This window comes from Onychostoma macrolepis, chromosome 01 (assembly GCF_012432095.1).
Source record: "Onychostoma macrolepis isolate SWU-2019 chromosome 01, ASM1243209v1, whole genome shotgun sequence".
In the NCBI taxonomy this organism is placed as follows: domain Eukaryota; kingdom Metazoa; phylum Chordata; class Actinopteri; order Cypriniformes; family Cyprinidae; genus Onychostoma; species Onychostoma macrolepis.
The window spans coordinates 18,960,168-18,973,940 of NC_081155.1; the positions used below are offsets into that span (position 1 = coordinate 18,960,168).

Here is a 13,773-nt window from a genome sequence, read left to right on the forward strand (position 1 = left end):
TAATCTGAAAGCACATTACATAAAGCTGATGTTCTTTTAACATCTCCATGCCATTTTGTACTCCATTCGTTCATGTTCAAAAAGAAAAAAATGGATTGCTTTTTCTGGTTTATCAATGGCTATACAAAGTCCTCGAATAAATGAGTATTGGTCACCCACCAGCTTCTCCTATCTTCTCAAAGAGTTACATTTGAACTGACAGTGAAAATGAAAATGTCCCCAGGATTAATTGAGAGTCTTCTAAAAGCAGAAATAGATGTTCATGCTTCTGAGTTCCATAATCACCGTTACACATCACATAGAGTGGGGGCATATGGAACGTCCAAGAGCTAACCGGCTCCAAATACACATATTCGGCATGCCAGCTACTAATGGAAGGAAGATACATGATGAGGGACAGCCGTAGGGAGCGAGCAAGATGGAGCGCTGATCGAAATAGAAAGCCAGCACAATCGCAGCAGCCGTTAATGAAACATATAACCGGCAGACTGAGCTCTGAATGCTATTGATTGAATATAGAATATATAAAATGCCTATTGAACCTGTGGACGGCTGTATTCCAGGACTGAGAGAGTCTCGTCAAAACCCTAAGAATGGCTTGCAAGACCAGATTCACCCCGCACGTATGTTCTCTGTTGAGCTGCAATATTGTGCACACTTTGGAAAACTTCATTTTAAAACATCTTAAATAGCTCATCAATTGAGTATGTCACATCATTTCCACTTAATGGACCATCTGGCTCTAATTAACTGTGTTCTCCACTGGCTACACTTAGAGGTGCCTGCAGGATTCTCATCCATGATACACAGAAGACTACATCAAGGTGGCACTAATGTATTTATACAAGAATCACAACCTCAAGACAGAAGGGATCACACACTCCAAATCTGATTCTGGTGCAAATCGGAGAGAAAACAAATAGAGCTATGCTCACTAAAACAACAGCGAATTTACAAAACCAAAGTCGCTCAGAGCCGCTTTCCACATCAGTCATTTGTCACTAGTCTACTAGAAAAGAAACCACAAAGCAATCTATTTGTTTTTCACTGATTTAAGTACATACTATGAAAGTACAGGAAATTGGAAGCAGGCCTAAGCTTTTGTGTTTTTTCCCCCTGATTGGGAGTTTTTGATTACTTTTTCATGATTGGTTTAACATTAGTTAAGTCAGAGAGTGCTATAGATCAACAATACTAATTTGTTAAGTGCTTTTTTGTGCAAATGCCCCAGGCTGGCCACTACCATGTCAAGGTTATCAAGGAAAATCTATTGCATTCAGTGCTAAGAACATGTCAATAAATGCCTCATCCCCTGTGAAAAGGAATTTCATATAATTCCTTCAAGCGCAAGATTTTTCAATTGAAATGACTAATTATGAGATCTGAACATTTAAGTTGAAATCTAAAAATTTAACATTAAAAATTTAAAATAAATCATTTAGCATAAATGGACAAAGTCAAAAGTAAAATGTTTTCCCTTGAAAATTATTTCCTTTGACAGAGATTTGCCTTTACAGGTCCTGAATGTTATCACTTTCGTTAACAAGCACTACAGACAAATAAGATGCACAATTAACACTTTAAGTTTAAAAGCATATATATCTGTCCATTCTTCTTTGAAGGTTCTTTTTAATACATTTTTTTTAATGTCACCATATCAATTGTAATATATGATATATACTGCCCTATATCAAGAGTGATATTACTATATGCTATCTATAAGAAGATATAAGATGAATATTCATAAGATGAATGTAATAACATGAAAAAAATCATATATGTTAATATATATATGATGGTTTGTATATGGTATTTCATTTTTTGTAGCAACCGTATATATTTTTATTTTTTTTATGCATCTTCATTAAAACAATACAAAAATTTGTATTTTTACATGTGAAGAGTTCAGATGCAAAATCCTCTAAGTGCCTTCTGAAATTTTCATCTAAAATTAGCATTTTTATCAGGCTCCTATATTTATGTTCAGTTATTTCACTTTAATTGCATAGAAAAGTACCTATATATTGCCGTTAGAGTAAAAATTACTGAATCTAAACATAGGAGCCTGATAAAAATTCTCATTTTAGATGAAAATTTTAGACAGCACTTAGAGGCTTTTGCATCTGAACGCTTCATGTCTAATTTTTATATTTATATCAACTTGATGGATATAGGATGGATATATATGTACATGACAAATACACAGAATGGGCTGGATATACATGCCAATATAAGAAATTGTTCCAATTTCTAATAGGTTTCATATTTAGACTTCATACGACAATATATTTCATATATGGAAATTTCATATATATAAATTACATTTGTGTATGGGATCACTGACATGGGCTGATGTGCAGCTGAATCAGCTGCTGTGACTCATTTCTTGTAAGGCTGAAGATTTATATAGTCATGCTAGAGCTGTCAGTTTGTTCATCTACTTCATTTAGTGTAATAATCATGAATCATTAAACATGTTTAATTAGGACCCCTGACCTGTACATGTGTCACACTTCCCAAATAACACATAACTAAAGCAGGTGGCACATATTGAGTAGAGCTGTTCACACAAAACACCATCTTGCATTTAAAAACATACTGTAAATAATGTGATATTTTTTTCAGTATATCATGTAATTACTGTAATTAGTTTAACTTTTTTAATTAATTGACAACCCTAATAAAAATAACTGATTGAATAAAACTTGATCAAATAAGTGCAATTAAACTCATGCTGACCTAGTTCATATTCAGTAAAGTAGAATAGCTGGTTTATGGACAAAAAAGAAAATAAAAAAGATTAAACACATTTAAAAATGAAACACTCCAGTTTAGATATGGGTTGACGCCTGCTAACTGACAACCGTTAAATGCTGAACTCACTGCTGAGTTTTGCGATTTCATCAAAATCAGTGAGTTCTGCATAAAAATGATTGACAGGCCAAATTCGGCCCGCAGGCTGCCAGTTGCTGCTATAATGTCCATAGCAGGAGCAAATATTAACATTTAATGAGTTTTTCTGTCACCATGGCTAGCAGTATTTGTGTACAAAAAAAAAAAAATCAAAACCAACTAAAAGACAGCTCTGCATGGGCTTATCACTGTCTGGATCTCTTTATCTATCTTTCTCTTTCATTGACTTCCTCCTACAAGTGATCTAAATGACCTGTCGGACTATCCAGCCCTTTCCATTTTCTTTAGAGAACTTCCTTCTCTAATATCTTATTGATCCCACATGTAATGACCCATTAAATGTGAGTGTGCGGTGTGTTTGCTCTGATGTGTGTGTGTTGAACACAACATCACTGTACATCTGAGCTCTACATCCACGAACCTGGGATTAGTATTTAACGACCACTTAAATTTCACTGCTCAAATCTTGAACCACATGGTCTTACAGGTTTGTGTTATAACATCTCTCCATTCTCTTTTACTTTTCTGCATTTGTACTTCTGCTCCAGCTCAAAGGCTCTGGTGAGACGATGTGTTATAAGAGTCAATCTAAGAGACCCTCAAGAATGTGAACTGCTTACCTTCCTTTTGGCTCGCAGTTGGCCCTGATAGTTGTCTGATGAGTCTCCAGGAATCTCTCCTCCCCAAAGCGTCAACCCGACAATAGTGTAGGTAATTCCCATGACCACCAGTGGCAGAACGTACACCAGTAATGCCACTATGATATGATACCTGTTACCAGAGAGAGAGAGAGAGAGAGAGTAATAAAGCGCCTGTGCTGCCAATGAAGATACAATTCTAAGACAAACAGGGGAGTCACTACCATCACTGTGAGATTCTTTTTATTTATTTATTTATTTTTTTAAATGAAGCCCAGCGTTGCCCAAAATATCTGGCATAGCCAGAACTCACTCAAACTCAAAATCGTGACACAAATGATACAGTGTGATTTGTATTTACATTTTCAGTCTTGCATCCAACACAGTTCTGCTGCAGTAACTTTAAAAAAAATAATGCATTCTCAAATTTGACTGCAATCAAAACACTTGTGAACGCTGAAACTCTGTTGACACTGATATTATTTCCATACTAGCTTTGTTAAAAAAAATATATATATTAATGTTGTTGTTAAGAATAACACTACTAATAAAATAAGTATTAATAATATTAATTATAAGTATTATGAATAATCTCTATACTAATCTTGGACCAATTCTCACTATTAACTAGTTGCTTATTAGCATGCCTAGTATTAACATATTGGTTTTTTTATTAGTACTTATAAAGCACATATTCTGCATGAGCATATTATACATCCCTAATCCTGCCCAAAACCTAAACTTAACAACTACCTTACTAACTATTAATAAGCAGCCAATTAGGAGTTTATTGAGGCAAAAGTCATAGTTAATGGTTTGTTAATAGATAGAATTGAACCTTAAAATAAAGTGTGACCATCATTTTTATAATAATGATCAACAACAACTATTATTACTGTTAACAACTAGTAGTATTAGTAGTAGTATTGTGGTTGTTAATAATAATAAAAAAGTTGTATTGTTATTATTATTAACAACAGCAGTAATACTAACCAATAACACAAATAATTCTAATAATAGCTGTTAATAATAATAATAATACTTCTTGTTGTTGATGATGATAATTATGTTAATAATTATTATAAATATTATTATAATTAGTAGTAGTAGTAGTAGTGATATTAACAACTATTTTGGTATTATTCTTATTATTAACAAAAACAACAGTAATACTAACTAGATAAAAAAGTTTGTCGAGACATACTTTAGGTTGGCTTGAGAAAGCCTAGCCTGAATGTTTAAAGCAGTTGTGAAAGCTTAAAGTTTAAAGGTTTTCAAATAGGCTAGTTAAGTGTTCATTTACTAGTTTTTAAAAGGTAAAAAACAGAAAAAGGTTGATAGCATGATTAGCATGTTACTAGCATGATTAGCCAGTGACTAGAATGTTGCTAGCATATTTATAACATGATTAGCATGTTGCTAGCACAATGCTAGCATGATTAGCAAGTGACTAGCATGTCGCTAGCATGTCGCTAGCATTTTTCTAGCATGATTAACATGTGACTAGCATGATTAGCGAGTGACCAGCATTTTTCTAGCATGATTAACATGTGACTAGCATGATTAGCGAGTGACCAGCATTTTTCTAGCATGATTAGCAATGCTACTAGCATGATGCTAGCATGATTAGTAAGTGACTAGCATGTCGTTAGCAATATTCGCAAGTTGCTAGCAATATTCGCAAGTTGCTAGCATGTTGTTAGCATGTTTCTAGCATGATTAGCATGTCGCTAGGATAGATAGATTAGAAATATTAGATAGATGAGTTTGAATGGATTAGAAATAATACATAGAAGGGAAGCTTGATTGAGTCTCAAAGGATTCTGGGAGTTTAAAATTTGAATTTTGACAGTTGGAGTTTGAATAGTCTTGGCTCATTTGAACATTCCGTCAATGTAAGTCTATGGGATTTTTATGATTTTTAATCTTCATTTTTATGAAAACTATAAGTCCAATCAGTCTGAAGAGATATAGCAACTCGAGTCAGAACAGTCAGTCTGAAGAGCTGGGCAGAGTTTGGTGGTTCTAGCTTGAAAGCTCTAGGAGGAGATGCGTTTAGAAATTTTAGTCTCATAAGAATAATAATAACTAGATAGTAAAGTTTGGATACAAACTTTAAGTTGGCATGAAAAAGCCTAGCCAGAAAGTTTGTAAAAGTTTTAAAAGCTTGAAGTTTGAAGACTTTCAGTTTGAAGTACTTTGAAATACGTAAAATAGTTTTAAAGATTAATGTTTGAATGTTTTATAGGCAATGCAGTCTATCAGAAGAACAGACAGAAAAACAAATCCCTGGGGTACCTGGTGTGGCTTCTAGGGTGGTTGCTAGGATTTTTCTAGGTTAACTGGGGTAGTTGCTAGGGTGTTGCTAAGCTGTTGCTAGGGTCCTTGGGGTGGTTGCTAAAGAATTGCTATGCAGTTGATAGGGTACTTGGGGTGGTTGCTAGGGTGTTGCTATGGTATCTGGGGTGGTTGCTAAGGTGTTGCTATGCGGCTTCTAGGGTCCTTGGAGTGGTTGCTAAGGAATTGCTATGCAGTTGATAGGGTACTTGGGGTGGTTGCTAGGGTGTTGCTATGGTACCTGGGGTGGTTGCTAAGGTATCCGGGGTGGTTGCTAAGGTGTTGCTAGGTGGTTGCTAAGGTATCCAGGGTGGTTACTAGGGTGTTGCTATGTGGTTGCTATGGCACTCGGGGTGGTTGCTATGCAGTTGCTAAGGTAATATTAGTGTGTTGCTAGGTGGTTGCTATGGTACCCGGGTAGGTTGCTAAGGTGTTGCTAGGTGGTTGCTATGGTACCTGGGGTGGTTGCTATGGCGCTCGGGGTGGTTACTAAGGTGTTGCTATGCAACTTCTAGGGTACTTGGGGTGGCTGCTAAGGTGTTATTTTACGGTTGCTAAGTAACCCGGGGTGGTTGCTAGGGTACTTGGGGTGGTTGCTAGGGTGTTGCTAGGTGGTTGCTATGGTACCTGGGGTGGTTGCTAAGGTATCCGGGCTGGTTGCTAAGGTGTTGCTAGGTGGTTGCTATGGTACCTGGGGTGGTTGCTATGGCGCTCGGGGTGGTTGCTTAGGTGTTGCTAGATGGTTGCTAGGGTACTCGGGGTGGTTACTAAGGTGTTGCTAAGCGGTTGCTGAGGTATCCGGGGTGGTTGCTAGGGTGTTGTTATGTGGTTGCTAGGGTAACCGGGGTGGTTGCTAAGGTGTTGCTAGGCGGTTGCTAAGGTATCCGGGGTGGTTTCTAGGGTGTTGCTATGTGGTTGCTAGGGTAACCGGGTGGTTGCTAAGGTGTTGCTAGGTGGTTGCTATGGCACTCGGGGTGGTTGCTAAGGTGTTGCTAGGTGGTTGCTATGGTAACCGGGTGGTTGCTAGGGTGTTGATATGTGGTTGCTAGGGTACTCGGGGTGGTTGCTATGCAGTTGCTTAGGTAATATTAGTGTGTTGCTAGGTAGTTGCTATGGTACCCGGGTAGATTGTTGCAGTGTTACTAGCATGTTTGAGCATGATTAGCAAAGTTACCATCATGTCTTTAGCATTATTAGCATGTTACTAGCACGTTGTTATCATGATTAGAAAATTACTACCATTATTCTAGCATGATTAGGATGTTACTAGCATGTTCTTAGCATGATTCTAGCATGATCAGCATGTTACTAGCATGTTCTTAGCATGATTAGCAAGTTACCAGCAGGTTTCTAGCATTATTAGCATGTTACTAGCATGTTTCTAGCATGATTGGCATGTTGCTAGCATGATTCTAGCATGATCAGCATGTTACTAGCATGTTCTTAGCATGATTAGCAAGTTACCAGCAGGTCTCTAGCATGATTGTTATGTTACTAGCATGTTGCTTACATGATTAGCAAGTTACTAGCATGTTGTTAACATGATTAGAAAAGTTACTAGCATGTTGCTAGCATGATTCTAACATGATTAGCATGTTACTAGCATGTTGCTAGTATGATTAGCAAGTTACTAGCATGATGTTAGCATGTTTCAAGCATGATCAGCATGTTACTAGCATGTTGCTAGCATGATTTAGATAGATTAGAAATAGTATTAGATAGAGTGGAAACTTATATGAGTTTGAATGGGTTAGAAATAGCACATAGAAGGGAAGCTTGATTGAGTCTAATAGTGTGTTTACATTGACTGTTTGTCAGTTGAAGCTTGCAAGGTCTTGGCTCATTTGAACATGTTGTTAGAATGTCGCTAGCATGTTTCTAGCATGATTAGCATGATTCTAGCATGATCAGCATGATTCTAGCATGTTGCTAGCATGATTTAGATAGAGTGGAAGCTTATATGAGTTTGAATGGGTTAGAAATAGCACATAAAAGGGAAGCTTTGATTGAGTCTAATGGGCTTAAGTGTGTTTACATTTGAATGTTTGTCAGTTGAAGCTTGAAAGGTCTTGGCTCATTTGAACATGTTGTTAGCATGATTAGCAATTACTAGCATGTTGCTAGCATAATTAGCAAGTTACTAACATGATGTTAGCATGTTTCAAGCATGATCAGCATGTTACTAGCATGTTGCTAGCATGATTTAGATAGATTAGAAATAGTATTAGATAGAGTGGAAGCTTATATGAGTTTGAATTTGTTAGAAATCGTACATAGAAGGGAAGCTTTATTGAGTCTAATGGGCTTCAGTGTGTTTACATTTGAATGTTTGTCAGTTGGAGCTTGCAAGGTCTTGGCTCATTTGAACATTCCATCAATGTAAGTCTATGGGATTTTTTATATTTTTAATCTTCATTTTTAAGAAAACCGTAAGTCAGATCAGTCTAAAGAGATATAGCAACTCGAGTCAGAACAGTCTGAAGAGCTGGGCTGAGTTTGGTGGTTCCAGTTTGAAAGCTCTAGGAGGAGTAGCGTTCAGAAATTTAGTCTAAGAATAATAATAACTAGAAAGAAAAGTTTGTCGAGACAAACTTGAAGTTGGCTTGAGAAAGACGGACCAGAAAGTTTGAAAAGTTTGAAAAGTTTAAAAAAGTTTAAGAAGTTTAAAAAGTTTAAGTTTGAAAAATGTTAAAAGTTTTAAGTTTGATGGGTTTCAGTCTGAAATAGTTTGAAGTTTAAAGTAGTTTTAAAAGCTTAAAGTTTGATACATAGATAGATAGATAGAGTCAGATTATAGATAGACAGAAAGACAGATAGACTTTAGATAGATAGATAGATAGATAGATAGATAGATAGATAGATAGATAGATAGATAGATAGAAGGACCTCAGAGTGGTTGCTATGATGGTTGCTAGGCTAACTTTGGTGGTTGCTAAGGTGTTGCTATGCGGTTGCTAAGGTACCGAGTGTGGTTGCTGAGGTGTTGCTATGCTGTTGCTAAGGTTCCCGGGCAGTTGCTAAGGTGTTGCTATGCGGTTGCTAGGGTACCCGTGTGGTTGCTAAGGTACCGGGTGGTTGCTAGGGTACCTGGAGTGGTTGCTAAGGTGTTGCTATCACGGTTGCTAGGGTTCCCGGGTGGTTGCTAAGGTGTTGCTAGGCGGTTGCTAAGGTACCCGGGGTGGTTGCTAGGGTGTTGCTAGGTGGTTGCTAAGGTACCCGGTGTGGTTGCTAGGGTGTTGCTTTGCGGTTGCTAAGGTACCTGGGGTGGTTGCTAGGGTGTTGCTAGGTGGTTGCTAAGGTACCCGGTGTGGTTGCTAGGGTGTTGCTATGCGGTTGCTAGGGTTCCCGGGGTGGTTGCTAAGGTGTTGCTAGGCGGTTGCTAAGGTACCCGGGCTGGTTGCTAGGGTGTTGCTATGCGGTTGCTAGGGTACCCGTGTGGTTGCTAAGGTGTTGATATGCGGTTGCTAAGGTACCCAGGGTGGTTGCTAAGATGTTGCTATGCGTTTGCTAGGGTACCTGGAGTGGTTGCTAAGGTGTTACTAGAATGATGTTAGCATGATTAGCAAGTGACTAGCATGTTGCTAGCATGATTAACAGGTTACTAACATTTTGCTAGCATGTTTCTAGCATGATTAGCATTGTTGCTAGCATTATTAGCATGTCGCTAGCATGTTTCTTGCATGATTAGCTTGCTACTAGTATGTTGCTAGCATGATTAGCAAGTTACTAGCATGTCACTAGAATGTTTCTAGCATGATTAGAATGTTTCTAGCATGATTAGCATGTTTCTAGCATGATTAGCATGCTACTAGTATGTTGGTAGCATGATTAACAAGTTACTAGCATGTCGCTAGCATATTTCTAGCACGATTAGCATGTTGCTAGCATGATTAGCAAGTGACTAGCATTTTGCTAGCATTATTAGCAAGTTACTAGCATGTCGCTAGCATGTTTCTAGCATGATTAGCATGTTTCTAGCATGTTGCTAGCATTATTAGCAAATTACTAGCATGTCGCTAGCATGTTTCTAGCATGATTAGCATGTTACTAGCATGTTGCTAGCATGATTAGCAATTTACTAGCATGTCACTAGCATGTTTCTAGCATGATTAGCAAGTGACTAGCTTGTCATTAGCATGATTAGCATTTCGCTAGGATAGAGAGATAGAGCGATAGATGAGTTTGAATGGGTTAGAAATAGTACATAGAAGGGAAGTCTGATTGAGTCTAATGGCTTCAGTGTGTTTAGATTTAAATTTTGACAGTTGGAGCTTGCAAGGTCTTGGCTCATCTGAACATTCCGACAATGTAAGTCTATGGGATTTTTCTCAGTTTTATTCGTAATTTTTAGGAAAATCGTAAGTCGGATCAGTTAGAAAAGATATAGCAACTTGAGTCAGACCAGTCTGAAGATCTTGGCTGAGTTTGGAGTCTGTAGCGTTAAAGCTCTAGGAGGAGTTAGAGTTGTAAATTTAGTCTCAGAAGAATAATAATAAGAAGTTTAAATAGCATTTCAGTAAGTTGGCTTTTTCAAGCCAACCTAATTAATAATACCGATAACACCAATAATAATAATACTTCTTATTGTTGATGATAATAATGTTAATAATTGTCATAAATATTATTATAATTAGTAGTAGTAGTAGTAGTAATAGTAGTGATATTAACTATTTTTGTAATTATTACACAGCAAAATCTCCAGTGTTGAAATCCTAGTGTTTAGGACTTTTAGAGTAAAGTGTTAAAGTTGTGGTGTTGAACTTTAGGGGATCAACACTAGCTAGTGTAAACAGCACTCGCTGGCCGGTGTAAATACGCAGAGAAACTCTTAGAACACTCTGTTGAGTGTTATTAGTCACATCCGGGACACTTGCTCGTGTGCGCGCTTGACCCATCTGGAATATTTTTCACAGACGCCATGTTCTTAGACTCGCGATGCGGAGCATATGAGGACGGAAAACAGCGAAATTAAGTGTTTAATCTTAATCACAATATGTGTTTTGTAATATCATATCGTTTTATAGCGATATTTATAAGGTGTGTGCGCTTAAACATTTTTTAAAGACATTTCTTCCACTCGCGAGGCGGACCAGACGAGGACGTTTCTTTTTAAAAAGGAAACGCCGAAAGTTAAGTGTTTTATCTCATTTGTATGTATTTCATAACATCATATTTATATAGCGATATTTGTGTGATGTGCACTCCTAAACTTTTTCTCAGAGCGATATTTTCCTTCACTCATGATGCGGAGAAGACGGGGAAATTGGTTTTATCATGGAAAACACCGAAAGTAAGTGTTTAACCTCATTTACATTTTGTATTTTATAAAATAATATTACTTTATGACGATATTTTGATGCTGTACGAGCCTAAACGTTTCTCACAGATGCATTTGAATGGCTATGCATTGACGCGGAAGTCGCTTTTAACAGGGGAAACATAAGTAAGTGTTTTACCTCATTTAAAATTTGTGTTTTATTACATCACATATTGATTAATAGCGATATTTATGTGTTGTGCGCTCTAAACCTTTCTCAGAGAGACATTTTCTTTCACTGGTGATGCAGAGCAGACGGGGAAGTTGGTCTTCTCAAGGAAAACACTTGAGTGAGTTAAATTGTTCGTCATTCAAAGTGATTTTGTGCTTCACAAGTCTTGGAATATGGCACTTGAGTCACATGAACTACTTTAGACACTTTATTATCTTTTTTTTAAAGCATGAACGTGTTTTGTGTTCAGCAAATGTGAATCGTATAGGTTTGGAATTAAGATTTTATGTTAACTGTTCCTTTAATATTGTTACAGATGGTTCATGCTGGCTTAACAGAGAGAAGGAGATGATGTGCTTGAAGAGTATGAAGCCACCAGTACATTAAGTGGGATGAGAAGAGCTTACACATACCAGAGACATGGGTGAGCCACAATTGCATATTTTAAGATTATTGATTGTCATGCTTAATTTTTTGATTATTAAACAATAATAATAATAAAGAGTCTGATCTCCTTCTAAAAATGTTTCTTAAAAAATGCATCAAATGTAAGTTTTTGGTATGCTTGCATTATTTATTTTATGTGCTGTCCCATTTATGTGCATTCATTTTGGTAGGAGGAGTCCAACTATAAGTGAACAGTAACTTTTTACTTATACTCATGCCTTTCCACAGATGCCATGTACGACAGTTTCTTCTGTTGATTATTCAAAATATCTATTTTTTGTGTTCCTCAGAAGACAGAAGGTCCTACAGGTGTGGAACCACATGAGTATAAATAAATGATGACAGAATTTTCAGTTTTGGGTTAACTATTCTTATATTGTATTTGACACTTGTCCCTGACATTTCACCTGATAAATGGATGTGAAATAATCCTTTTTGTTTTTTCTCCTATTTTACCGGAGCACTTTTGTGATGCTGCTAGTGGGAGTTGGGTATCTTGCCTGGCTGAAAACTGCAGAGAAACACATCTCGTCTTGCTGAAAACTAAAACTAAAAATTGGTCCGCTTATTCATGTCTAGTGTATGAGATTCAAAGGCTAAACATAATTTTTTTTAAATAATCAATTAAAAATTTTAAAAACCTTACAAAAATATTGGTTAAAATGCATCAATCGCACATGGCTTTGCATGTTAAATGATTTACAAGGTGGTGCAAACATTTTTCAGTGTTTGCACCGCAGGACCTATTTTATTATTGACCATTTGATAAGCAGTATTCTTACAATTCTGATGACCGAAATGGATATATTGTGCCTTCTTGTCACTTATTCTAAAAGTGAACTGTCATGTTGTGAAGTGTTGACATGTTAATAAACAACTGCTTTGAGAGTTGCAGTGTAATTGTGATTATTTATTTTTTTTAAGTAAAATCTGCTTACCTGTGACAAAATGTGCTTTTAAAAAAATTAATTTAAAAGGTTTAACTTTTTTTTTTTTTTTTTTTAATCTTCTGGCAGCTTTTTTTTTTTTACTTTCAACACAGAGGAGAGTTTTGTAATGTTAACTCAATACACTGGAGCTAAAATATCAAGAGTTAAAATCTATCTTAAAGGTGTTAAATTGTAACTCTTTACACTGGTGTTAAGGAAAAAATCAACACTCTGTGGTATGGACCAGAGTTGTTTTTTAACTCTATACCGTGTAAATATGACTCATTCATAGAGTTAAACAAGTAGCTCTATGAAGAGTGTTAATGTAACTCTGAAAAGATTGGGACAATATGTACACTTTTTTGGAGTTGATTTTAACTCTGTTAGAGTTGAATTAACACTCATAATTTTGCTGTGTAGTATTAGGATTATTGCTGTTGTTGTTGTTCATAAAACCACAACAACAATTATTATTGTAGTTGTTGTTGTTGTTGTTGTTGTTTTTGTTGTTATAATTATTATTATTATTTAATAAAACACATTTCATACAAGATTGTACCTCAAAGTTCTTTACAAATAAACTGGGAGGAAAAGAAGAAAATCGTGCATGCATATTTAAAGAGCTCTCACATGAAAGGGTCCTCTGAAGGTCTCGGCCAGGCAACGTAGCAGAGGGTCCGCTTGGGTAATTTTTTGATGGTTGAAAAGAAACACAGAGGAAAGGCCAGAACCACAGCCAGCACCCAAATACACACAATGATCACCTTAGTAGCTGTGGCTGAGAGTCGTGGTTTCAGGGGATGGATGATGGCCATGTACCTGTACAACACAAACAGACGACTGTTCAATCTCACGTCTCAGATACACGGCTTCAAATACCATCAGTATGATAAAACATCAAAGACGCACCACAGTTAGGCAATTTTCAATTTGCAGGTTGTGTAATGATCTAATAGCTGATTGATAATGGGTCACATCAAAGAAACCATTCATATCTGTTGCTGCTGTAGGTGTGAGCTA

At 36.7% G+C, this 13,773-nt stretch overlaps 1 protein-coding gene and 1 long non-coding RNA gene across 3 annotated transcripts in view; one reads left to right on the forward strand and one right to left on the reverse strand.

Annotated features, from left to right (window-relative positions):
- tacr3a (tachykinin receptor 3a) overlaps window positions 1-13,773 on the reverse strand; it is a 64,788-nt gene that overhangs the window by 44,913 nt on the left and 6,102 nt on the right. For both annotated transcript variants that reach the window (XM_058789707.1, XM_058789699.1), the window contains exons 2-3: window positions 13,384-13,572; window positions 3,534-3,684 (exon numbers count right to left, since the gene is read on the reverse strand). In XM_058789707.1, coding sequence (XP_058645690.1) covers window positions 3,534-3,684; window positions 13,384-13,572 — 340 coding nt within the window. The remainder of the gene's footprint in view (window positions 1-3,533; window positions 3,685-13,383; window positions 13,573-13,773) is intronic.
- Window positions 10,677-13,379, forward strand: LOC131548448 (uncharacterized). The gene is made up of 4 exons (XR_009273154.1): window positions 10,677-11,178; window positions 11,275-11,331; window positions 11,427-11,495; window positions 11,694-13,379. It is a non-coding gene; the product is annotated as an uncharacterized LOC131548448 (long non-coding RNA).